This window comes from Corvus moneduloides, chromosome 5, assembly GCF_009650955.1.
Source record: "Corvus moneduloides isolate bCorMon1 chromosome 5, bCorMon1.pri, whole genome shotgun sequence".
Classification (NCBI taxonomy): domain Eukaryota; kingdom Metazoa; phylum Chordata; class Aves; order Passeriformes; family Corvidae; genus Corvus; species Corvus moneduloides.
The window spans coordinates 9,201,446-9,227,984 of record NC_045480.1 but is presented as its reverse complement, the minus strand read 5'-3'; the positions used below and the strand labels follow the sequence as shown (position 1 = coordinate 9,227,984).

Below are 26,539 nucleotides of genomic sequence, written 5' to 3'. Positions count from 1 at the left end.
GGGCTAAGCTCTCGCGAGAGGTGCCGGGTTGCCGGTGCGCATGTGGTAGTGCTGGGTACGGCGGGTTCAGGGGCGCGTTGGCGTCGCGCTGCTCTTTCCTCCTTCTTCTCCGTCCTCTTCTGCGCTCTGTCCTGCGCTCCACGCCCCTCCGGCTCTCACGGAGCTGTGTCGGAGGGCAAGGGTCAGGCCAAGGGGCACTTCGGGGAGGTTTTGCGCCCCCCTGGGCGCCATTTTGCTCGCCCCGTTCGCACCCCCAGTCTTGGCCCTGCACACTGAGGGCTGAGCCGCTGCCTCCCCACCGCGTCCCCCCCGGCAGCCGGAGCAGAGATGGGGAAGGCGGCGAAACGGAAGAGGAAGGTGTCAGTGCCCTCCACAGCAAAGGGCCCCGTGAAGTCGGCGATGGCCGTGGTCAAGAGCAACCCCTTTGAGGTGAAAGTCAACAGGCAGAAGTTTGACATCCTGGGGAGGAAGACCAAAAATGATGTGGGGCTGCCTGGTGTCTCACGGTCCAAGGCCATCAAGAAGGTAAGAAAACATCCAGAGTAGGGAGGAAGGAGGGCATCAGTGGATGTGGGGAGATGATAAGGCTGGAGCCCTCTCCGGTGAAATAAGCGACGCCTTCTGTTGCGCACAGGAGTGGCCGGTCACCCCTCAGTGCTCAGGTGGTGATGGAGAGCTCGGAATGGCTCCGGCCAGTGCAACCCACAGGGTTCAGGAGCACAGGTGTTCCTTATTGCCTGTGTGGGAATGGTTCTCTTCTTAAGTTACCCGGGTCTAGAATGCAATGGCACGTGTTGTCGGCGAGTAAGCACTGGACCAGAGTTAGTGTTCGTGACACCGGTCGGTTCTGGTCATCACAGGATATTAAGCTTCTTGATAATGTTGTAACGTTGGTGTAATAGTGAAAAATTGAAACGGCACTAAGGTCGGGATGCAGTGAGAAATGTGTAGCTAAAAAGAAACTGCTGTTGATCTGGAAAACAAATGCAGGTGACTTTTTGCACACTGGTTAAATAGTCGTGTTGTAGAAGTATGTTGGGATGTAATGATCTGTCCCCTGCACCATAAGAATGACCATACAACTTAAGAAGAGTAATTTTTTTATCTTCAATCCTTGTACCATTTTCAAAATGCCTCTTTTTCTTTCTCTACTGCCATCAGTAGCTACCTGGCCAAAATCTGTAATGTATAACGGAGAGTGTGTCATACTATGCATCTGGGATTCCAGCAAACTACATTATACTTGGGTGAAATGCTGGACTTTTTAGTGGTCTGTCACTTCAGACAAACCAACAAAGAAGTTAAAACCTCTGTAGATTAAGTTAAAGCTGAAAAAGTGTAATTTGAAAGTATGTCCCTGAGATTCTCTCTGGCACATTACATATGTGCTGTTGTTGAACAGAATTTAAAGCTCTTACTGGAAGGGCAAGTGCAGCAAAAGCAAAGAGATAGGCTTTTTTTGCTTTCTTTAATATGTTAGTTTACTAAGCTTCAGACATACCAGAGTTCTTCAGTGGAAATGCATAGCTTTTGTATGTGATAAAATAAAGGTGAGATACAGCGGAGCATTTATCTTCGCATGGGAGCTTATAAGAGAACTTAATGAACCTGAACGTTGTTGTATGAGCTTCCCATCTTTTTTTCATGTTAATTTTGCCTTCTCTTTCATTGCATTCTGGTAAATTATTATTTATGATACAATGGCAATATAAAGATTATTATGTTGACAGGATACCATAGAGCCTTTTTTACCTCGACTTTGAAAGCAGCTACTCTCTGTTCTTTTAATTTTATCTCCTTTTGTCTTTTTCCTTCTAGCGCAATCAAACATTACTGAAAGAGTATAAAGAAAGAGAAAAGACAAATGTGTTTAAAGATAAACGTTTTGGTGAATATAACACCAAGATAACTCCCGAGGAAAAGATGATCAGACGATTCACTCTGGAAAGACAGGTAAATGATTTCAAAAAAAAAAAAAGCCAACAAACAAAACAAAGCCAAACAGAAAACTGCAACACACACTTGAATTTTTAAGTTGGAAGTGCCCCCTTAATAGAAGGGTTTTGCAGGGTAGTGCTTTGGTTTTGATTTTATATGTTTGGAACTTACGGAAAAGGAATTTTTTTGTGGAAATAGAAATCTTTTCGTTGAATGGTTTTGGTTTTGCAAGATAACTTTTTGAAGCAGAGATTTCTTTGAGCACTGACATGCAAGGAAGCTAGTTACAAGGAGATTCATTGATTACTTGGTTTTCTTTGAATGCTTTGATTTAGGATCTAAATTAGGAAAAGGCAGTCACCATCAACTATATTCAGTAGCTGGGTAGAAGAACTCTGTAACTTGCTGTCATTCTGTACTGTGAATTCAATGTGCAGTACTATCCTTTCTGCCTCAACATACTCAATCTCCAGAATCGAGTAGTGCAATTTTTGTAGGTTGAAGTCTGTTTCATTAGGCCTGAAATGCAGTAATTAAAAATTGCTGTTACTGATAAAACTTAAGCTTCCCTAGGTTTCCTGAGTTAGTCCGCTTGTACATTAGTATAAGAGACTCACTTAACATTTAATGTATTTGAATGAAAATACTGGTCTGGCAGTGCTCTTATTCCAGTGTTGAGTTCCAGCAAAACACTGGAATGAGAATCTCCTCAGCTAGGACTAAAACTAAGGGCTGTGTTGATTTGTTGCCTGGGAACTAAAGATCTTTTGATGTTTCATTGGTTTGTTTTACTGTTCTTAGCAAAATTATGGAAAGAAGAATATCTATAATCTTAATGAAGATGAGGAATTGACTCACTATGGCCAATCTTTGGCAGAAATTGAAAAACTAAATGATATTGTTGATAGTGACAGTGACACAGAAGAAGGAGGAGCACTGTCAGGTAAGAAGTGTCAGCTGCTGTCCCACTGCTGGTTTTATTACTGGTAAATGTGTACATCATTTGGTCAGTACTGTCTCTCAGTGAGAAAGAATATCATGTATCTGGTTAGAATGTTTAAACCAGATTGGATTGCTTCTTAGCTACACACAGACCAGCTCTCTGGATTTTAGCAGGGGTTAAGTTGGATGTACTACTGGCAAGCTTCTTTACTCTGTGAGCTTTTTAGCATAAACATGTACCTGGATTTTGAGCCCTTTGGCCAGAATCTGAAGTGTGAGTTTTCTGATTGCTTTCTTGGAAAAAAATGTGTTCCTATCTCATACCAAGTATTTGTCAGTGTAAATTATGTGTCTAACATAATCTCTTTTCCGTTCCTATAGGGATGGGAATAATGCATGATGGGTTCAATAGTTAAAATTGCTCCCATTCTCAAAGAGTAGGGAGATACTGTCCCAGCAGCAGCACTCTTGCAGTCATGTGTGGATTTGAAAGATTCACATTCTACTTTTTTTTGCTAGCTGAATTAACTGCGGCTCACTTTGGAGGGGGTGGAGGTCTCCTTCGTAAAAAAGTATCAAGCGAGCAGCAAGAGGAAGAAGAGGAAAAACCTAAGTCTAGGAAAGAACTCATAGAAGAGATGATAGCCAAATCTAAACAAGAAAAGGTGAGTTTTTAGCCATGAAGTATAAGTGAGTGTGATTAAGAAGCTGTCACCATTCCTGTATTTGTAGAATAGAACAATAGTGGCATAGAAAACAAAGGAGGAAGCTGTGTAAGAGAAGAGTACAAGCTCCTTGAATAAAGTCTACTTTGTAGGCATTTTAGATATAATTTGTATATCTGCCATTCTTTTGTATCCCCAAATCTCCCCTTCTGTTCACAACTAACTTGTTTTCTGTATACAACCCTTGTACCATTCAGCATAGCTCTATACTGCTTCTTCCACAAAGAATGTTTACAGCTTCAAAATGTTAAATATTTGAAATTATTAATTTGTTAGACAGCATTTTGCATTTATGTTGTAAATGCTATGTCATGTCCATCTGAACATAACTGCTACATTTGTTTTTGTTTTATTTTTCTAGCAAGAGAGGCAGACTCGGAGAGAAAGTGCCTTAGAACTGACAGAAAAACTTGACAAAGACTGGAAGGAAATCCAAACCCTTATTGCCCGCAAAACCCCAAAGTCAGAGAGAAAGGACAAAGACATAGAAAAACCCAAGGTAAGGTTTTGACTAGACTAATTTCCTTGGTTCTAGTAACTTATAGTTTTGACTTGTAGTGGCTGAAGTATAAGGCCAAGTTCATCACTTCATAAAACAAAATGTTACTTACTATTTACATTGAAGGAGTGCTACAATTTTAGGACACTCCTATTAGTTGGAGGAATATAGGGTTTTGTATGATTTCTCTGATTTGAATTAGTTATTGCTTTTCTTTAGTTATCAAGTGAGAGGAAGGTTTCAGGCTGAACAACACCCTTGCAGCTTATTTGTAGGACAAATACATTTTTTTGAAGAATTAAAGTAGTTGGGAACACTGACTTATTTTGAGTGCCTTTGGAGTGTTCATTGGATAAAACAACTTGTACTTGACAACAGGCATTTCCTTGTTGAAATTGGGTTCTGCCCCTTTCAAAGACAGAATGAAAATAATTTACTTTTGAATGGATATCTTAAGGTCTCATGCTTTTTTTATCATTTGTATTCTATACTTTAAATCTAAGAATAGCTATTGTATTGAGCTTTTTTCTTTTTCTTCTAGAAACATGTATTATCTTGCAGAATATTGTCAATTTCCGTTTATTGTTTTGCAGTAGAATCCAGTTTTTATAACATCAGTTAATTAGTTCAGTCTTGCATTAAAACTGATCTCAAAGTACAACAGAAGATACTGGACCAAGAGTTCGTATTTTGGTGTATTGATTTTTGGGTTTAAGTTGTTTCATGGCATGCTGAGGCTCATTGAATATCAGCATCCCTGTTTATTTTCTTTAAGCTAGGCTTCTATGTAATGGAACTAGCAAAGGCTTATCTCATGTGACAGTGTAAATTGAAATGTAAATTATAAAGCTATTAATTTATTAATTCTAGCTGTGTTTTGTTAATAAACAATATTTTAAAGTTTTTTTAAGGAATAAGTAAGCCAGTTATTATTTAAGATACTCTTTTTAGGTTTTTCAGTTGTGAGTAACTTAAAGTAAGGAAGGGGGAAATTCCAGAAGAATTTCTCTTCAACTATTCTTACCATTCCTTGTCTTAATTCTGAGTTGAGTGTTCTCACAGCTTGTTTTGGAAGCAGTCTTTTATCTTAACAGTCTGATTTCGTAGCTGTTAGTCTGGCAGAGGGATGGCTGCAAAACAGAATAATGAAACTTAAGATAATAAACAATTGCATAAATATTTCTTTAGCCTGATGAATACGATATGATTGTTCGAGAACTTGGATTTGAGATGAAAGCAAAACCTTCAGAAAGGCTGAAGACAGAAGAAGAATTGGCCAAAGAAGAGCAGGCGCGACTCCAGAAGCTCGAGGTATACCATTTATGGCTGTAATTGTTTGGGGCCTGTCTTTTGGGAGTGACTGCTTATATTCATTGCTTGACCTTAGATTGTAAGTGGCTGTACTAAACTGCAATTCATCAGAGGGTGAATTCAGGAAATCTTCTGTTTGTGTTTGTAATCTGATATTAAAACAACAACAAAAAAAACCTGTAGGCCTAGTATGGGCCTGTGGAGTTTTATGAAATGAGTCAATCTTCCTTCAATAAAAATGTGATGTTACTTTGATTTGCCTTTAAATGTTTTAAATTATTCAGAGTTGAGAGTTGCTTCTAAGTTAGTGGAGTATCATGTTGCACAGCAGTTGAATTAATACACTGGGCAAGTCTATTATTGTTTTCTTCTGATACTGCAAGAGCCTTCCAGTTGTAGCATGTATATAGCTTTGCTTTGCAGAGGAATAGATTGTCTTGGGTAATGTTGCATGCTACTTCTGTTACATGGAGCTCTGAGTCTTATGGGAAGATTGAATAATTCAGTAAATGTTTCACTTTTTTTTTTTTTTTTTTTTTTCATTTTTGTTTTGGTATTCTAGGAACACATTTAAGACTGTAGGGAATTCAGTACCTTGAGATTACATCAGAGCAGCTCAGTATCTAATAGCAGAACAGAGAGAGATTTTTTCTTTTCTGCTCTTACCATCTTGTTTGATGCTCAGTCTATATCCCAAAAATCTTAGGATATTGTTGTGTTCACTACAAGCTTGTTACACACACGGGAAACAGATAAGCACTGCAGAATCCTGAAACATTTTAGAAGCTTTTATTTTCTAGTAATGATGTCCTTAAGCAAAAGAGATTAAATTTTAAAATAAGAGAACACAATGCTTCTGGTTAACTGAATTTTCAAGCCTTTTAAATAAGCTAATCCAATTGACTGTGTGCTCTTATCAGATTGTACTCCCTACAAAAAAATAAGGTATTGTCAGCTTTTGCCCATAATTTCTCAAGTTGCTGGTTTTTTTTCTTTTCAGCAACTTTATGAGTAATCCAAATTAACTGGTTTTTTCTTGGGTTTTCCTAGCTGTAGCATTTGAGAGATCTTCCATTTTGGTGTCACCTGATTGCTCTAGATATCTCTTATCTGTGTGTGGTATTTCTTGTGAAACAGGCAGATCGATTACGTCGAATGCGTGGAATAGATGAACAGGCAAATAAAAAGAGACCCAGCCACATGTCAGCTGATGATCTAGCTGATGGCTTTATCCTGGATAAGGATGACAGACGTTTATTGTCTTACAAGGTAAGGTTTAAAATTTCTGAATTTTCAGAGGTCTGTAAAGATTAGGAAAAACAGTTGGCAGGTGAACTCTGTGGAGACATTTAGTCCAACCTCCTGCTCGGAGCAGGGTCCACTATGAAATTGCAAGTGTTCTCAGAAACAGTCTGTTGTTGGAAAGTCTCCTAGAATGGAGGCTCTCTCAGAGAGATGAGCACTGACTGCCCTTACTGTGAAGAGGTTTTTTAATATCCAGGCTGAATTAAGCCCAGGTCTGCCTCTCCTCACAGAGCAGGTGCCCTAGACCCCAGTAGTCTTGGTGGCTTTCTGCTGAACTTGCTGCAGTTTATCAATACCTTTATTGTATTTGAAGGCCCAAAACTGAATGCTGTGTTATATATGGTCTTACATGTGTCAAGTAAGTAGTTGTTTCCTTCAATCAACTGGCTCTATTCCTGCTATTAGAGTAGCCTTCTCTGCCACTGGCCTACTGGGTTGAAGAGGAGGCTCTTTAGCCCTTCTGGTTATTTTTTTTTTTTTAATTTTCACTGTATTTGATATAGCCTCCACCAAATTTCAGTCTAAAGATGAGTAGATTTCTAAAAGAACACTTCCACTCTGAAATAGCTTTGATTAAGGTGTCAGAGCCACATAACCTTAAAGCTGATGTTATGAGTCACCCTGACTGTGATGCACATGTGTACTGATTCTCTCCTCTCATACACAAGTAACAAGGGAACTGCTGTTCTCCTTGAAGGGGAGAATACCAATTGTGAATGTGAATTTAAACTGATGATTAATGAAATCAGGATGGGACCAAATATTTATCTGATATGCTATTTTAACACACAGAAGGAATATATTTTTTAACCAAGAGTGTTTCTGTAAGTGATGTTGAAATTTTCATATCATCTATTAGTTTTTCTTCTGTGTGGTTTCTTTTAGTCCTCATATACTATCTTTTCTTCTTCCAGTTTCTTACAGCCCCTTGAAAATACCCTGCTTTTTTATATCTACATGTATGTTCTCTCCCTAATATCCCTTCTTGACTGGCACTATTGGCCTTCACTGCCTGGTCAGGGTAGCAAGGCTCAAATTCTCTTCATGCATATTTAAGACAGCTTTGCATGGTGATTGTGGTGAGGTACTATCACAAACTGGCTTGTTTTCTCATGGACAGGATGGAAAAATTAATATTGAAAATGAGGAGGAGAAAGAAGAGGAGGAAGGAGAGGAAGAAGATAAGGAGAATGAAGAAGAAAGTCAGGAAGAATCTGCAAGTGAAGATGAGGAGGATGATGCTGCAGATAGCCACTGTGATCTTGAATCTGATCTTGAGAGTGAAGAAGAAGCTGCAGGGAATAAAGAAGAGCAAAACCACAAAGGAAGTGAAAATGAATCACCGAATGTGGAGAAATTAGATCCAAAGAGAGAAGCTGCCAAATCAGAGCTTCCCTATACATTTGCTGGTAAGCAAAGGATGGATCCAGAGATCACTTGGTGTCAGGGGGTTCAACCAATCACTTTCTCTGCCCTGTAGGTCGTACATTCATTAATGAAGTTTTGCTTCACAGTTATCTTCTACTATGCGAAGAGTAGCCAGTAACTGCTGTTCTTAGTGAGCAGCCCTAGTCATGCTTGGAGCAGTAGAAACCAGATCTGTTTCACCCCAGAGCAGTTTCTGCCCCTCTGAGCAGCATCAGCATTGGAAGATAAATACAGGGGAGTAAAATAAAAATACCTGTGCTCCTTTCTGAAGGCAACCGGCATATTCAATCCAAAGTGATACTGTTTCACCTAAGAGAAGCCAGAACAGTATTCTGTGATCTATTCTTACAGTTTCTCTGGTGTTTGGACTGACATTATTGTCAGAAGATGCTTGGAGAGGCAGGATTCTGAAGTTTAATCCCTGTGATGTAACATTGCATTATTATAGAGACACTCAAAGTTTGACTGGTCTGGGATCCATGCCTAGCACGAAGGAGGAGACATGTTTCAAATAGTACACAAAACATTCATTCATATTAAGCACATAATTTATCTAACTATTGTCCTAGTGTAGATTTCTCTAACAAAAGTGTCTGTTGCAAGATTAAACAACCTTTCAAACAACTTCCTTAAGTGCTTGTGTTTTTCCACCAAAAGAAGATGACTTATTACACAAAGCCTTTTAAATTGCATTCAGGATTTGCTTGAATTATTATTGAATTGAAAGCAATTATTTTCAAAAAAACACAACTAGTTAGAATGTCTTCTGGCATGTGGACTTTTGTAAAAAACTAAATATGTGCCAGGGTTGTTGGTTTTTTGGGGGGGGTTTAAATAATTTTCTATTAGTGGCCATATGGTTACTTTTCTTAATGTTCTTCATACAAAAGCTAATTGGGTGTGAATTAAACACAGACCTAAGTGTATTATGGTAAATTTTTGGTTGAATGTGTGTTTAGGTTTAATTCTGCTTTGTGTCAACACAGTTGTGCTGCTTGGCATAGGTGGTAAATAGAGGATGACTTGAGTTTTAAGCATTGAAAAACATGTTCTTTTCTGACTTGTGTTCATAGATATGGTGCTACATATATGCTGATAGATATTAGAGTTTAAAAGGGAATTATTTAAAACCTCTATGGTTTTTTTTTTTCTGAACAATAGCATTTTCAGATTGGAAATTTGTTGCACAAACACTAAAGATGTAAAGTTTGAGATTTTTTTCTGGTCAATTTTTGGTTTTTTTTCTAGTTCCTGAGTCCTATGAGACATTTAAGTCTTTATTGGCTGGAAGAACAATAGAACAACAGCTTATTATACTGGAGAGAGTTCAGAAATGCAATCATCCAAGCCTTGCAGTCGGAAACAAAGCAAAGTTGGAAGTATGTTTTGGTTTATGTTTAAAGTAACTCTTAATTCCAGATTAAGTTTTAGTAAGTATTCAGGGAGCAGTATAAATATACATGCTTCTGTGTTGTGAATAACGGTAGAATTAACATGCTAATCTTCATTTTCTAAGTCTGTATCACGGTTTAAGAATATGTACAATGAAGAAAAACCTAGTAATTTTGACATATTATGCTTCTTGCAGAAATTGTTTGGCTTCCTTTTGGAATATATTGGAGAGTTAGCAACTCTAGATTTACCAGAACTCAGAACAATTGACAAACTGGTCCTGTAAGTATTAAATCCTAAGGACTTTTGCTCCTTCAGGATTTAAAAAGAAAAGCTACCTAGAGTAAAGCATTTAGCTGCGTGTTCCTTTCAAATATTCTGTAGAACTTGTTGGCAGCTGGTGACTCAGGCTTTATAATGTTTTAACTTTGTTTCATGTGTTACTTGATCTATTAATTGTACCAAGAGATTTTCAAAACCTCAGAATGTATTTTTTGATCTGCAAAATGCTTTTTGTGGGTAGTGGACAAGTAATACCATATACGCATGAAACTTCTGTGTAGGAAGTTGTTTAGCCTGCTGATAAAGGATTTTAAACTTTGCAATGACCCTGTGCAGTTTCTGTTGTAATCTCTGGTTTTCATATGGGTTTTAGTTCTTTGAATTCACTCAGGGAGCTGGATGAAAATGGAATTAAAAGTGTTATAGTAAGCTCATGCGGAAGTTCCAACTAAACACTTTGCAGGAAGTTGTCAGTTTGGCATTGTTGTCTTCAAATACCTGACAGGCGCTTAGGCTGTGAGAAGAGAGCCAAGTTTGTCTCAGAGATATACAGCAAAGAACAAGAGTCAGTGAGCAAGGGCTGCAGCAAGGGAAATTGTAATTAGATTTAAAGAAAAAAACCTTCTCCGAAAAGGTACTGAACATTAAAATGAGCTTCCCAGAGAAGCTGTGAAGATACACAGAACTCAACAAAGCTATGAGCAGCCTGATCCAGCTTTGAAGTTAGCCATGCTTTGAGCAAGGGGTTGCATCAGATGATCTCCAAAGGTCCGTTCCAAACAAAATTAGCCTGTGATTCCTGTCTTGACTTTGCAGGATAGACAGCTTTCTTTTACGGAGTTTTTTTTACGTAGTTTTCAGCATATATTTTTTTATTTCATGCTAAAGTCAGTTAAGTTTTTAAAAATCTGTTACGTGCAGCATTAGCATTCATTGCTCTGTTGAATTCATCAGGAAGAGCTCTGACCCATTGATACTGTCACACATGGTTTGTACCAAAGGGTAAATATGTTTTAGTTGTCTTTTAGGACTGGGATTTATTAATATCACTACAGACATATTTCACTGAAAATGCTGAAGACCAAACAGATACAGGCTCCAGATTGCATATGCCTGTAGGCACTAACCATAGGCCAGGAGCTGATCTAGCTTGTGTTTGGGGTTTTTTTCTTGTTTGCAGTAATAATTTTGCTAACCATGTTGCTGCCTTACATGTTGTTTAATATTGCCTAAGAGTGTTTAGAAGAGTGAGCTGTCTAGTACAAGCCAGCATACTTCAGTGCAGTAATATCTAAAGTTAGGAGATTCAGAAGGATACGTTACGTCATACCAAAGCAAATTATTTGGAAGTGTATTTAAAAGTTTTTAATTATTTTTTATTTGAGATTTAGAAACCTACAACTCAAGGATTCTCACAAGGCCTAATGAAAAATACATGTCTCTGTAAACTAAAGTATTACAATAATAATTTATATTCTAAAAAAGAAACATTTGTTGCAGACAGATTTTTATTGTTACAATGTAGATGGAACACAAGAAATCTTCCTATGAGTGCTTAAAAATAATTTTTTTTATTAACATCAGTGGTGTAACTTGATTATGACTTAAATTTTTTGTTAATAGGCCATTGTACAATCTTTGCCAGATGTTTCCTGAGGCAGCCAGTGACAGTATCAAGTTTATCCTTCGAGACGCTGCACATGATGTGGAAGAAGTAATTGAAGTCAAAGGCCGAGCAACATTTCCAGGTTTAGACACGGTAACAAATGCATACTGCTGGGATAATCTCTTTGCATTAGTACAGAATGGTGATAAGTGCAAGATGACATTATGTAGTGAATTATTAGCATCTATGACTTTCTAGGTTTTTCAGTATTTTAAATTGCCTTTGTGGAGATAAGTTGTAACAAAAACCCCCACAACAACAAAAAAACCCTACTCCTAAGAAACAAACAAACAATGCAAATACACATTCTTCAGAATAGAAGTGTGTCTGTGGAATTAATAAGGGGAAAATATATTAAAATTGCACCTCGAGTTTTCACAGCCGAACACTGTTTTCCTGATGAAATTTAAAGAGGTTGTTTTAGGAAGAAGTGATGTTATCAGTGGTGTTGTGATTTCTTTAATTGTGTTAAGTGCAAATGTTTTTAAAAAGTGCTCCACAGAAGTCCAGTATCTCTGCAATATCTCTTAGGTTAAAAAAAAAAAGATAAAAAAAACCAAACAATGAACCAAGAAAATACTCTTACGGATATAAAAATGTATCATTTCTGAGTACTTTACATATGACAATGGCCGAATTAGTGACTTGGAAAAATTTTATCTTTCCTTCTTGTATTAGTAGTATCCCATTTTCACTGGCTGTGCTAAATGTGAACAGATGGCTTTTACAGTGCCTAGGTAAATGTCTGTTAGGGAATTCAAGAATGGAGCATATGGGAAATTAGTATTTTTTAATTGTAGTGAAGTTTCAAAGACAAACAATAAATCTAATTCAGAGGGAGTTACTTGTTTTCTGTCAGCTTGATGAATTGCTGCTGCCTCATGGAATAATTAGACTATTGAAAGAAAATAGACTGAAGGATTTGTTTGGAAGGCTTCGAAGATATATTGAGTTCTTTTGAAGAGTCTATTCAGGATGTTTGGGATTTTGCAGAAAATGTATTGTAGAGAGCTTTTAACTTCTATATTTAAATTGTTACTGTCACCCTTATAACACCAGTCACACTTTTGGCTCTCATTCCCTTCACTGAACTTTTCCAGGTTGCAGGCCATCATTATCTTTTAGAGTGAAATTATATCATTTTGTATGCTCAAAGCACTTGTTTGATGAATATTCCATAGATCAGTTGTCTTGGTTGGCTTTTCATAGACTTACTGTTACCTTAGCCTAAAATTCGGAGCCTTTAGTAACCAAAACACTTCAGGAGAGTATTTATGTGTGATAGAAGCTTTAAAGAGAGGAACAGCTCTGAAGCAATAAAACTTTACTTCCATCTGCTTTACTGTGGAAATATCCATGTAAATAATTTTCATAATTACCTTGCAACTGATGTTTAACTTCCATATGGTCTTGACAGGTCACTTGTAGCTCTCTCAAGTCCCCTTCAGTAAAAGGGTACCTAATGGCTGCTTAGTTCTTGTGGCTGCAAAAGCACTTTGCAGAAGAGAATGGAAAAGTTCTTTTTGGCTGTTCGTTGGTGTGTGCCAGTGCTGGAGGATTCTGGTCACTTCATTGTCTGTGTTGAGGTGTCACAGGTGTTGAAAGGTGTCACAGGTCCTGTGTGGCCCCCTGCTCCTGTGCTTGTGGTGTGAGAGTATGTGATTGTGGTGAGCTGAAGGGGGTGAGGTGTTCTCATGGAGTAAATGGGGTGGGTTGGGAGGCATAGTTCCTTCTTAGTTGTTCTCTCAGCTGCCTCACTCACAATGTTACCTATAATGGATATCCCATAATGGATACTCTCTTTTCTCATCTAACTTAAACAGTTGTTTCAATAAATAGGTCATGTATCATATCAGATTTCTCAAAATTATGTATATTGTAGTATTTTTGACTACTGTGTGGCAGTTATTCATTTGAAAGTTACATATGTATAAAGTCAAGATTCTGGGAATAATGTCTTAACTGTATTTTGCCTTATTCTCTTTTATATGCAATCAGCTTATTTATTTGAAAATTATATCTCTGCTGTTTCCAACTTCTGACTTCTGGCACCCAGTTGTAACACCTGCTTTTATGTACATGAGTCAGCTACTTACTAAGGTATGTCTGTGATGTTGTACCTCAGTATATAACTTCACTTTCTTATCTCTTCCTAGGACTCCAAATATGTGTGTTAACGTTAATGTATATGGTGGAAATGTACTTGAAAAGGCAGCTTTGTGTTTGGCATAGCCGCAGATAGTAATTGGAAGAAAGGGTGAAGAGGAAAACACCCTTGCAGGGTATAGTCCAACTCACAAAATTGTATCTCCTCAGTTTTTCATGTTGTCACACAAGAATTCCTTCTATGGTAAATTACATGGGACTAACAGAACAGACTGAAGACAATCTGAAGTCATTTGTTAGTGGTTTCTTTTCCATATAAGCATTTCTTCATACTTGAGAGGTTATTTACTTAAAAATTGGCAGTATTTGTTTTCCTTGGAAATGTACCTAATGCATTGAGTTAAAATATGTCCTTATTTTTCTATCCTAATCTGTTTATATGTTTCGAAAGTCTTGAGTTAATTGTTCTGTTGCTGCCAAGTTGCTCTGAGCTTTCTATTTCACTGGTTCATTTCTGAAGAATTTATTGTTTGTGGTTTAGCACCTTCTAGTGGCTAAATGAGCTCTGATAAACTTGTTACTCAGTTCTGCAGATACTCTTGAGTGAGGACCAGGGAAAGCCAGTGTGGTTCTCATCAATGATCAAAGCGTGTAATTTTATAGGCTTCAAATGCTTTCAGTGTAGTTAATAATTCATCTTTTTGGGAGATTCTGTATTTGTGATGTATAGGCTTTTAATTAGGAATATTTTGTTCTTTTTATTTCTTTTAGTGTCGCATTACAACACTGCAAGATGTTATTAAAGGGTTATTTATATGCTGTTTGTTCCTGGAATATATATCTCTCTCCAGAAGATTTGTACCAGAACTCATCAATTTCCTTCTTGGAGTACTTCACATCTCTCTACCCAAAAATCAGGCCCAGGGTGAGTTTGTTTAGAGTAAATGAGTATTTAGTTTAGAGTCAGTTTTAGTATTGGGGTTTATCTTTTAAATTTTTTAAATACAAATATTTCACACTGGTTTCATTGTTTTTGAACAAAAGGCCAAAATCATCTGGTAGTTTAGCCAAACACAACCTTGATTCTTGGGCATCTTGTTACAAACTAGATCCTCTAGTGTTGTTGGCAGGAAGGAAAGGACTGAAGTTATTAAAGGAAATGAAGTCACGTTGGCTTCAGTGCAGTATTTTTGCAATATCATCATTCTAAACAGACTGTGTTCTGAAATTCAGGGTTCCTAATGGATTCCTGGTGAGTACCCTTTACTTCACGGTGAGGCAGCAGCTCATGCTGCGGATACCCTTCAGCTAACAGCCATGTCACCAAGCTAAATGAGACACATAAATCACAGAGTCGGTATTTTTCCTTTTTATTTGACATGGATTTGTAGTAGTGTAATAGAGGGCAGCTATCCCCACAAGCAGGATTAATAACATAACTGTGTAAACTTAACAATTTCCACAGACAAGAGGGATAATAAAATTACCTTTCAGTGTAATCTATGTTTATGGATTTTTTTTTTTTTATTTGCAATTTTTTTAAATTTGCCAGTCTCTCTTCAATTCTTTTTCTTTTATTAGTTTTTGTCTTTAAAGTTATTCTTGTTCTGGGGCTTTTTTTTTAACCAGTTCAGTGACAATAATTTTCTTTTGAGGAGTTTTGTCAGAGGATAGGAACTAATTCATGTGTTAATATCTCTGTCTGAGCACAACATGCAGGAAGAGACTCTGCAGGCAGGATATTACCAAGTGAAAAATTCAATTATTTGATAAACTCACAAGATATCTGGGATTTAATGAACTACAGACTGTGTATTAGTGTGCTCATCACTCTTGATAAGACCCTTAAGAGTCTGTTTTTTAAATAGTCATCAGTCTGGTGAGGAAGGTTTAGCTTCTGTCAGTATTCCAGTACATCTTCAGTAGGCAGCTCCCTTCCTTTCTCTTGAGGACTTTTTTGCCTTTCCATGCTAGTGGTGTGGTTTTTTTTCTTTTGAATTTTTGAGCCACCCCTGCTCCCTTTTCTCAACAAACCTATCACTGCAGTTTCACCTTTATTATCTGGCATGGCTGTATTCTACAGACCTTTCCCCAGCTGCTTCTCGCAGCTTAGCAGTTTCCTCTGAAGCGTGAGCCAAGGTTACACAGCTGGGCTGCATCAGAGCTCGGCCCTGGATTCTCAGAACGCCAACAGCTGAACTCTTAGAAGGAGGTGGGAAGAGGTTATAGAGTGGGTGGGTTACGTAGTACTTAAAGTATTTTCTCCTTTGTGTACTCTCTTGGAGTATTTGATCTACAGAGGGGTTTGGTACAGTTAAAATACAGGACTCTGCAAAATTACATAAGAAACTTTAAAAATATTTAGTGGTAAATAATGATCAATTGTTACTTTTAAAAAATATTTCTTCATATTTCTGTTAATGATTTTGCACTAGTTAAATTTTCATGGTGTTGGTTTCTGTTAGCAGCGAGGAAAAGCTCAATAAAAGATACCTTAGAGGTACAGTCTTCTCTTTGAGAACTTTCCAGACAATGTTGATGTTTTGAAGTTCCCAAGGTATCCAGTTGTGTTTTTAAATATTCGTGGTGGAAGTATGGCTCGTAATTGTGGTGGTTAAGCTATCAACACAGAATACTTTAAAATGGGCAGACATGCAGACATGCTCTCTGGAATGTTAATGCATCATAACACCAAAAAAATTCTTGGGTTTCAAGTTTAACAGTGAGTAGAGTCAGCAAATAAACTTTTAATGTTTCAGTTTTATGATCTTGAACCATAAATTTCTCACATAAGAAAGATATATGGAATACAGCTTCATCAAAGACTGAAATACAGTCTGATTTAGAGTAAAAACTATTACCTTACAAAAGAAAAGCTGTAGGTGGAGGGAGTGGGAAGGAGTTTTCATGGTTGATAGCTTTAGCTAATGGAATTGTTAATGAGATCTGCTATCCTCTCACAAGTAAATCAGATAATAAAACTCACATATCTTAGTTCCTGATCTTGCATAAGTCTCTGTGTGTCATAATCTCTTACAACTTTGGGTCCCAAACCTTAAAAGCCTTTATTTAAATACACTGTCTTCTGGCCTGTCTGTGAAGAGCCACAGACTCTAGAGCATGTAAATAATCTGAACTTAGAGTTTGAAAAAGTTTTGAAATAAATTCCACTGCAAGCTTGCAGGACATAAGGAAAACAAAGAGGGGGGAAAAGCCCCCAATGTCCAGCACAGAGAATGCAAATTATTTTGTCCCTTAGCCATGAAATTCCACAGATGCTTCTTTCATGTTGCTGTATAAGTAGTTTCACAGATCAGCTTGTGATCAGAAGCATAGGGATTCTTTAGTGTTTCCCATATGCCCTGCTGCAGTATATATTCTGCATTCCATGCTCTTCCTGTTTTAAAATCCCTTAACTGGAGTGGGAGAAGACTTTACAGTGTGTCTGAGGGCCCCTGCTGTGAGCTCACAGGAGAGGCTCCGTGGCTGCAGCTGTGGGCTGCTCCAGCTCACTGTGCTTCGTGACCACCTTCTGGTCAAAGCCGTCTACTTGTGACTCCATGGGAAAGTCCTGTGCCTGCCCTGTCCTCTTAAGCATATCCAGTGCTCCATCCTGGAGCAAACCTGCAGTTTAACTGTGCATCCTTTTTCCCACAGGGCAAACGTGTACCTAACATGTCCTGACTTTCCCCATCCACAGAATGAATCAAAGAAGCACAGAGTGGTTTGAGTTGGAAGAGACCTCAAAGACCATCTAATTCTAACCCCCCTGCCATGGGCAGGGACAGCTTCCACTAGACCAAGTTGCTCAAAGCCCCATCCAACCTGGTCTTGAACACTTTCGGGGCTGAGGCATCTGCAGCTGCTCTGGGTAGCCTGTTCCAATGTCTCACCACTCTCATAGTGAAGAGTTTCTTCTTTTTATCTGCTGTAAATCTACCCTCTGTCAGTTTAAAACTGTTACCCCTCATCTTATCACTATGCTTTCTGGTGAAGAGTTCCTCCCCATCTTTCCTGTAGGCCTCATTTAAATACTGGAAGGCTGCTGTAAGGTCTCTCCAGGGCCTTCTCTTCTCTAGGCTGAACAACCGTGGCTCCCTCAGCCTGTCCTCGTATGGGAAGTGCTCCAGCTCTCTGGTCATCTTCATGGCCCTCCTTTGGATGCTCTTAAGCCAGGTCTCTGTCCTTCTGCTGGGGGCCCCAGAGCTGAACACATTCCTTCAAGTGGGATCTCATGATAGTGAAATAGAGGAGAAGAATCCCCTCCCTTGACCTGCTGCCCACATTGCTTTTGTCGCAGCCCAGGATGCATTGCCTTTCTGGGCTGCAAGGGCACATTGTCAGCTCAGAATTCAGTTTTTCATCCACCAATACCCCGAGTGCTCTGCAAAGCTGCTCTCAATCCACTCATATTGCCCAGTCTGTATCCATGTGTGGGATTGCCCCAACTCAGATGCAGGACCTCACAGCTTGTCTTATTGAACTTCACGAGGTTCACATGGTCCCACCTCTGAAGCCTGTCCAGGTCCCTCTGGATGACACCCTGTTCCTCTAGAGTATCCGCATCACCACTCACTTTGGTGTGTCATCTGCAAGCTTGCTGAGGGTGCACTCTCACTGTCTGTGTCCCCAGCCAAGATGTTCAATAACACAGGTCCCAGGACAGACCCCCTGGCAGACCCTACTCATAACTGATCTTCATCCGGACATTAAACGGTTGGCCGCAATTCTGAGTATGACCATCCAGATAATTGCTTACCTCCTGAGTTATACACCTGTCAAATCCATGCCTCTCCAGTTTAGATACCAGGATGTTGTGCAGGACAGTGTTAAATGCTTTGTACAAATCCAGGTAGGTGACATCAGTTGCTCTTTCCTTATCCACTGACACGGTAATCCTGTCATAGAAGGCTACTAAACCTGTCAGGCACAATTTGCCCTTAATGAAGCTGTGTTGACTGTCCCCAAGCATCTCTGTGTTTTTTGCATGTGTTTTGTCATGGTTTCCAGGAGGATCTGCTCCATGATATTGCTGGGCACAGAGGTGAGGCTGATCAGCCTGTAGTTCCCTGGATCTCGCCTCTTTCCCTTTTTTAAAAATGGGGGTTGTTTTTCCTTTTTCCGGTCACTGGGAACTTCAGCAGTCTGCTACAACTTTAAAAATACGAAAGTGGTTTAGGAGCTTTATCTTGCCAGTTCCCTCAGGACCTTCAGATCCCTAAGGGCCCATGGACTTGAGCACATTTGGGTTCCTTAGTCTCAAGCCTGACCTTCTGCAGTGGGCAGTACTTGGTTTTCCCAGTCCCTGCATTTGGATTCTGTGACTTGGGCAGTGTGACTACAGTACTGACCTATGTCCCCATGCTCCAGTGTTTCCTGTTGTTTTAGAAAACTTTGATACTGATAGAAGTATTTTTTAAGGTAGTATGATAAAAAATGTAAAATGAGTTGGCGGGTTTTCTTCAGAAAGAATGCATAGAATTGATCTTGTTTAATGACTCTTGTTCTTGGTTTTTTAGGCTATACTGTAGTCCATCCATTTACACCAGTGGGGAAAAATTTAGAATTGCTTTTGGTGTGTGATAAGGAGGATCTGGAAAGTTGGGAGAAGCAAAATGTGCCATTGAGTATTGTGACTAGATTAAAGGAAACCAGCAGAACAGAGATAAATCATATCAGGTATGTAAAAGTGTGAACGGAAAAAATACCAAAACATCTGTTGTGTCCTCTCAGTGACAGTGCTCTTTAGAAGTAAAAATCAGAGTTGTGGATGGTTCGGCTGTGTTTTTATGATGCTACTCTGTAGCACAGAACATGTGCTAATCTTTTGCCAGAACATTATGCAGAGCACTTGTTGGAGTGCTCAGACCTTCCATTCCTTTTTGGTACAGCTCTGAACTGATGAGGTTGCTGTAGGGACAGAGGAGGTGCTCAGTACTTTAAACTGTCAAGCTCCTTAGACTTAAATAACTGTATCTATATACAAACACTACGTTAGAAAGTGTAACATAAATAGAACAATGAAATTAGGGAAGACTGTAATTGAACACATTCACTAACCATGTTCAGCCTCATTTTTCAACTTGCACATGTGTTATGGTATAACTTTATTTCTGGCATAAGTAAGCCTTTTGTTAAGTTCTAAGAGACCCGAAAGCCAAAATTACTAGTTCTTTTTAAACAAAATTTTAGAACTTCAGAATCAGTAGCAGAACACTTTTAGAACCAGTATAAAAACTTCCTATTCCTCGTAAGTGGCAAAGACAGAATATTGGCTTGTGTTCACTGCACTGGCATAATGATTCATTGCTGATGGAATTTTTTTGGTATTTGCTTAGGGGAGTGAAAGTTTTAGTCTGAATTAACAACTATTTCTAATTGTAACTGGTTCTGCCAAGCAGTCTTAATGGATTCTGCTAACAGACCAAATTTAATTAATTCAGTTCATTTTATTTGAAAATCCACTGCAGTTTTGCAAGTGAAATTGTTAATTTGTTTGTGCATTAACAGGTTATCATGTCTAGCCCTGTGTTTTGACCTTATTAAAAAATGTGCAGCTCTCTATGAGTCCTTGCCATCATTCCATGAAATAATGCATCCTGTCAGAATACTCCTTACACAACATGTGCCAGTGAATGAATATCCTGAAAAAATGCAGGTATGTATTCCTTGGGATTTGAATAACCCAATACGTTTATTTTATTAATAAATTCTGTGATCTTCATCTGTGCATAAACAAAAAACCACAAGTGTAAGCATTAGTGAGTTTTTTTTGAGGGTAAGGCATTTTGATGTTTCTGTGGAAAAAACAAAGAACAGAGAATGTTTAGAAAAGGTATTTTTCCATTGTGTATTGTTTCTTGCTCATCTAAATGAACACAACAGCACTTGGCTTGTAATAATGTAGCATTCCAGGAGTGACGTCATTTATAAGAAGAGTTATCTGGGCATCCGGTTGCTCTTGTACTTTCATAGTGAATCTGTAAAACCTTGGTAAAACAAATAGATGTACCAAACTGGGGAGGTAAAACTTAAAACTGTACAGATAAAATGAACATAAATATACCTGGTCAGTGCCTTACCTAGGACAGTTGCTTATTTTCTAGCAATGAGATTAAAATTTTTAATCTCTCTCTTCTGAGTGTAGCAAAACTGTCTTTTCCTCGAAGAAGCATCATGAAATGTCCTTAGAGAACAAAATTGTATTATGTAGATGATGCTAAATTGCCTGTGTTTTTTCCCATCAAAATAAAAAAATTCCAATCATTCTTAAAATTACCATGAAAGGAAGAGTCTGAGTTAAACTGGATTCTTCTTCTGTTAGGTAAAACTACCAGCAAACCTTCCTTATTGTCCATGATACCATTTTAATAGACTTCCAAAAGCTTTTAAGAATTATCCAACTTGGATTACAGCATGTCAGTGTTAGCAGTGTCCTAATGAGTAGCTGTGACTTAACCCAGGAAAAAAATACATGGGGAGAACATTACAGTTGATTCAGTTTATAATAGCTTGTGATTTATGGTGGTTTTGATAGGCTTTTACAATTGTAATTGGTTTTGCATTTTCAGGAATGGTATCACAGTGCTCTGAAAGAGCTGGAGAACAAAGTAAAACACTATACCCCATTGATATGTGAGAAAAAGAAGCCAGTGCCATTGAAACAGTATACTCCAAAAATTGTGAAAGTGTAAGTAAAGAACACTGGATGCAAAGGAAAGGTGCATTTAAACCTTAAGATTTTTAGCAAGCTAGAATGAATTTGGAAAGCATGACACAAAACAGAGCTGTTTTTCTGCTAGATTTTGTACATAATTCACAAGGGGCCAGCTAGTTGGGTGGTACGCGCGAGAGGAAAAAAGGAAAGAGGAATTTTAACACCACATATTATCCTGTAGGAAAAATAGCACTGGAGGTCAACTCTTGCCCATATAATAAATTGTAAATTCACAAATTTCAAGATGATTAGATGGTTATTATCCTTTCAGGTGCTTTACTGAATGCTCTGTCAGGCACTCAAGTCAGAAGAACAAATATGAGTAGCTCATACGTATATGAAATATATGAAGGTAAAAAGATGGATAGGAAAAACACTAATTTAGTTTTGCAGATCATAGAACAGTGTTCTGATTCAGGAAATCTGCTTTATATCGGCTGCTGACTTTTTAACCATACTGGTTATCTAGAGGGGCACAAAGTGTCGGCTTTATTTATTCTAGTAATTGAAGAGGTCAGCTTTGCTCTCTGCCTTACACACTTATCCCCAAGTAACTGATCAGACTTTTTCTGTAAAATGCGTCTACTGAGAAGGTCTGCAAAAATTTAAGATGTATTGGGAGATTCCATCTTTCTCCAGATATATTCCATTCTTCTACTCTAGCTTTTTTTAGTCTGTTCAAAGTGCAGGCTGCATACAGGGAATTGAAATGTGGTCATTGGCTGCTGATGATGTGCAGTTAGAAGGTCTGGTGAGTGTTTTTCTGGTATGTTCATTGGGCAGCTCCTTATTTTGCAATTTAATTATATGCAGGAATTAAAATACTGAGTTAATTTTTATACAAAACTCTCCTTATAAATATGAAAAAATGGTGGGTTTAAGGTGTTTTGTGCTCACACATGCATTCTCATTTCAGCTTAGAGTTTGGAAGAAAGCAGGCAGGCAGCAAGAAGGAGCAAGAAAGAAAGCAGTTGATCCAGAGGCATAAACGTGAACTTAAAGGAGCCATTCGTGAGATTCGGAAAGATAACCAATTTCTGGCTAGAATGCAGCTGTCAGAAATCATGGAGAGGTAACGCAGCCTTTGTTTCCGCACCACTTTGGGGGTTGTTCTGCTGTGTGTTCGTTTCTTTGCTGTGTGCCAAGACTGCCATTAATGATCAACCATACTAAACTTAAATAAAATGGAGCAATTTGAGGAAAACCAAACATTTTCAATAGAGATAATTTAAAGTGTTTTGAACTTTGCGGTTTCATTTCTCTAGTTTAAGAGGATGCAAAATGTTTTTATTTAAACAGTGTGTTGATGAAATTTAAGAATTGTGGGACTTCTTATGAATTAATAATTATTCTCTAAGTATATTTATTTTCCCTAATATAATCTTACTGAAATATTTTATATGTTGATTGTTTTACAGAGATTCAGCCAGAAAAAGAAAAGTGAAAGAGCTTCTTGGTAGCCTTGCTACACAGGAAGGTGAATGGAAAGCAATGAAAAGGAAAAAATGGCAGAGTTAATTGGGACTATCTGCAGCAGGAAACCTACTGCCATATCAAATACCCCAGTCTTATGGCTTTTGAACAGATTTTAATTGCATTTGCTGCATGCATTCCTTTTGAGGAGACAACATCATCAGATCTGTTCGAAAAAATGAACCTGCTCATTAGGAAAATCCACAACTTTTCATAAGGAAAATAAAAATAACACTTTTGTATGTGGCATGCTTCTTTTTATTTTAATGAGAATATTTGGCTGAATAATCAGAAGTCTTAGTCTAAAACCTGATCACACACACCTAACTTGACCTACACCCACACACAAACATTGTACAGCAAACCTTTGGTTACATCAGACTGGTGACAGGTCACTAGTGGGGTTCCATTTCAGGGCCTTCAACACCTTCATCAATGACTTGGACACAGAACTTGAAGCTATACTAAGTAGATTTCGCTGAAGACACTGAATGGGAGGAGCTGCTGACTCCCTCAGAGGCAGAGAGGCCCTGCAGAGAGATCTTGACAAATTCACCAACAGTGTGAAGTTCAATAAGGACAAGTGCTGGATTCTGCACCTGGGATGGGGCAACGCTGGATGTACAGACAGACTGGGGAATGAGAGGCTGGAGACCAGCACTGTGGAAAGGGACCTGGGAGTCCTGGTTGATGGAAAGTTGAAGATGAGCCTGCAGTGCCCTGGCAGCCAGGAGAGACATCCCTGTCCCGCGGGGCATCAGGCACAGCATCGCCAGCCAGGCAAGGGAGGGATTGTCCTGCTCTGCCCTGCACTGGGGCAGCCTCACCTCAAGAGTAGGATATAAAGCTACAAGAGAGCATCCAAAGGAGGGCAACAAAGATGCTGAAGGACTTTGAGGGGAAGCTGTGTGAGGAGTGGCTGAGGGCAGTTGGTCTGTTCAGCCTGAAGGAGACCAAGGGGAGACCTCAGTGCAGTTGTAACTTCCTCGTGAGGGAAGGTGGAGGGACAGACACTGATCTGTGGTGACAGTGACAGGGCTTGAGGAAATGGCCTGAAGTTGTGTCAGGGGTAGCTTAGTTTGGATATTAGGAAAATGTTCCTCTGAAACATCTCCCCAGGGAAGTGGTCACAGCACAGAGTTCAAGAAACTCTTGGGCACATGGAGATGGTCCTGGTAGGACATTCTATGATCTTTTTTTAACACTGAATAGTTGCAGACAGCTCTCATGATGGTAGTATAATTTAAACAGTAGCATTTTAATTAGTCTGTAGCATCAGAATATGCCAAATTGTGTATTGGGTGATAGAAACAACTTTTAAGTAGAAGTCCTTTGTTAAATCTGAACATCCATTCATCTCTTCAGTAAGTTTTGAATGGAGCACAGCTCTGAAGTTCTTAATAATCTAGGGTGATTAATTAGAATTCCTCAGTATGGTCAAAATTGACATAAGGGAACAGTAATAACTTTCCTTCCACTTAATTTATCATGTATGTCTAATCACTGATAACTGCCCAGCATGACTTTGAAAAACATCTGTTCTTCTAACAGAGCTAATAAATACTTCTAATGCTTTCTTTTTGTACTGTAGTGGGGAAAAAACATTGCAATGAGACAAAGAGCATCATAGTTACTGATGGGTGCTAATCTGAACTAGGTCCTCTGTTCAGGTATTCACTACCTATTTGGTAAATTTAGTGATAGTTTTTATGCATTGAACAAAATTGTAATGTTTCCATCGAAAACTGTTAGGAAAACAAAATTCCCTTTTACATTAACATTTCGATTTCAATCTGAAAGACAAACTATAAAATAAGACCTGTATTAAGAATGAACTAATGGCAATGGTTCTTTACAAAAACAAACCCCTAAAGCTCCCTCTGTTTTCAAATGTTGTTCCTATATCTGATCTGTGTTTTGGCCTATAGGTAACTCAGAAATAATGCTCTACCTACTGTTCATGAAGAAGAGCTCACACACTGTCAGTAAATCTGATTTAACAATTAGGCTTGGTTGTTTTGGACTGGCTTAGAATGTTTTCTTTGTTCTGTTTTCTGGGGTTTTTGGTTTGGTGTTTGCTTTTGGGGGGTTTTTTGGGGATGTGGGTTTTTTTGGTTGGGTTTTTTTTGTTGTTGTTGGTTGGTTTGAGGTTTTTTTCAAATTAAACTTGTAACAGAAGCAGGACTAAAACTAGGAGGGGATAGGTTGAAGCACAGCCTTTACATTTAGTCTCTAATGACAAAACTGTCTTCGTTAGGTAAGTCTTGTTTCTTAAAAGAGAAAAGCACTTTATTGAAGGAAGAAGTTTTTATTGACTGTCAGTATGACTAGTAATGCAAGTAATACGTGATTATCATCAGCTTTTTTTTGTTTGCAAAAGCACTTGTATTAAGTGTTAAAATAGGCTGGATGCTAAGTACATGTATGGAAGATACTTGTGTCATGCAAAAATTAGTAAGATTCCTATGTTTGAAATCCATTCACACTTTTAAAAAATAAATTCATTTTCAGTTAGCTTTGCTGATTTTGGAAAGGTTATCTTCTGAAACCTCAAAAGAATCTCAGAAGATTAGTATACCTCCTGTTTTATTTCTATTTGGCACAGCATGAATTTTTTTCTTTTAAGCAAAATCTTTTTAAGTCAAAAACTTGAGAGTGAAGTAATGAGGAAGGAGCTAACTTCCTATTTCATGCTATAAATTCGTACTTTCAGTTTGGAGTTTTAGTCACAGTCTATGTAGCACAAATAAACTGTTAATAAGTACTATTACTTATTTATCTGACTTTAGCAGTAGCTTCAGAAGTTTTATCCAGCAGGGTATTAGAATCACAGAGAGGCTGACAGAGGCACTTTGATCCTGATTTTTGATACCACTTGCAGCTGCTTTTTATTCCTCAGTAAGGGAGGTAAGAAAGAAAGAGGGTAGAGAAACAATGAGAATGTTTTTGGGACAGGACATTTTCTGGGACAAGAGAATGAACAGGAATATCTTGTGATGCTGATGAACAAAGATGAAGGATGAGGAAACCTCAGCTGATCGACTTACACAACTGTTTTGGAATGCCAGACTGAAAGTCGTTCTGTTTGAAATCTTGTTGAATGAAAATCACTGTATGCACTTTTACAAATTGTATTGTCAATGTTTAAAGTCAGATTTAGTATTCTGAGACTAACTGATGCTTAACACATAGTATTTTACATGAGTAGGAAAGCAAGACTATGTAGTCCTGCCTTAGCTTAATAATCTGATTTGACAGTTTAGTCATTGCTCAGTACCACAGTAGTTGGGCAGTGTTGCTGCTCTGATGTGATAGGAAGGTCTGGTCATTTGGACTACAGAGGGCTTGAACATGCTTGAGTGCTGGCAGACCCTTTCTCAGAGCTTCTTGAACACCATCACATTTACCAGTTACTGTCTTGTCTCTCTGTTTCTTTTAACCCTTGTCATAATGGGCCTTTTGACACATAAGTTATCAATTGTAAATCTGTATTTAATTATCCAAAAAAAGAAACTGTTCTGTAACTAGAATCAAGTCATCACACACAAAAAAGGAAAATTACCATTTTGCCTTTAATTTCAGGTAGCTTATCTGTCAACATCAGCTGTCCCAGAGAATAGCTACCCTGAATATGAATACTGTAAAGAATAGGGTGAGAACAAAACTGTTCAGATAGAAACTGCATAAATTACCTTTTTTGTAACAGCATGAAAAGCCTCCTCAACAGTTTGGTCTTTTGATTGTCAGTTGGAAGC

At 38.3% G+C, this 26,539-nt stretch overlaps 1 protein-coding gene across 1 annotated transcript; it reads left to right on the top strand.

Annotated features, from left to right (window-relative positions):
- The first annotated feature begins 50 nt into the window (after positions 1 to 50).
- On the top strand, positions 51 to 23,031 carry NOP14 (NOP14 nucleolar protein). The gene is made up of 18 exons (XM_032108751.1): positions 51 to 525; positions 1,819 to 1,953; positions 2,740 to 2,881; positions 3,400 to 3,545; positions 3,967 to 4,104; positions 5,293 to 5,415; positions 6,553 to 6,684; positions 7,841 to 8,129; positions 9,397 to 9,527; positions 9,737 to 9,822; positions 11,446 to 11,581; positions 13,487 to 13,588; positions 14,366 to 14,519; positions 19,114 to 19,273; positions 20,105 to 20,252; positions 21,166 to 21,284; positions 22,228 to 22,383; positions 22,730 to 23,031. Exons 1-18 carry the CDS (start codon positions 328 to 330, stop codon positions 22,827 to 22,829), a joined length of 2,595 nt encoding a protein of 864 aa, XP_031964642.1. The 5' UTR covers positions 51 to 327; the 3' UTR covers positions 22,830 to 23,031.
- The last annotated feature ends 3,508 nt before the right edge of the window (positions 23,032 to 26,539 follow it).

Bases quoted from the DNA above. Each gene is read 5' to 3' on its own strand.
- NOP14 (XM_032108751.1), top strand. From the start codon at position 328: ATGGGGAAGGCGGCGAAACGGAAGAGGAAGGTGTCAGTGCCCTCCACA. The intron at 9,528-9,736 runs GTATGTTTTGGT...TGCTTCTTGCAG, and splicing joins GAAACAAAGCAAAGTTGGAA to AAATTGTTTGGCTTCCTTTT. The intron at 20,253-21,165 runs GTATGTATTCCT...TTGCATTTTCAG, and splicing joins AATATCCTGAAAAAATGCAG to GAATGGTATCACAGTGCTCT.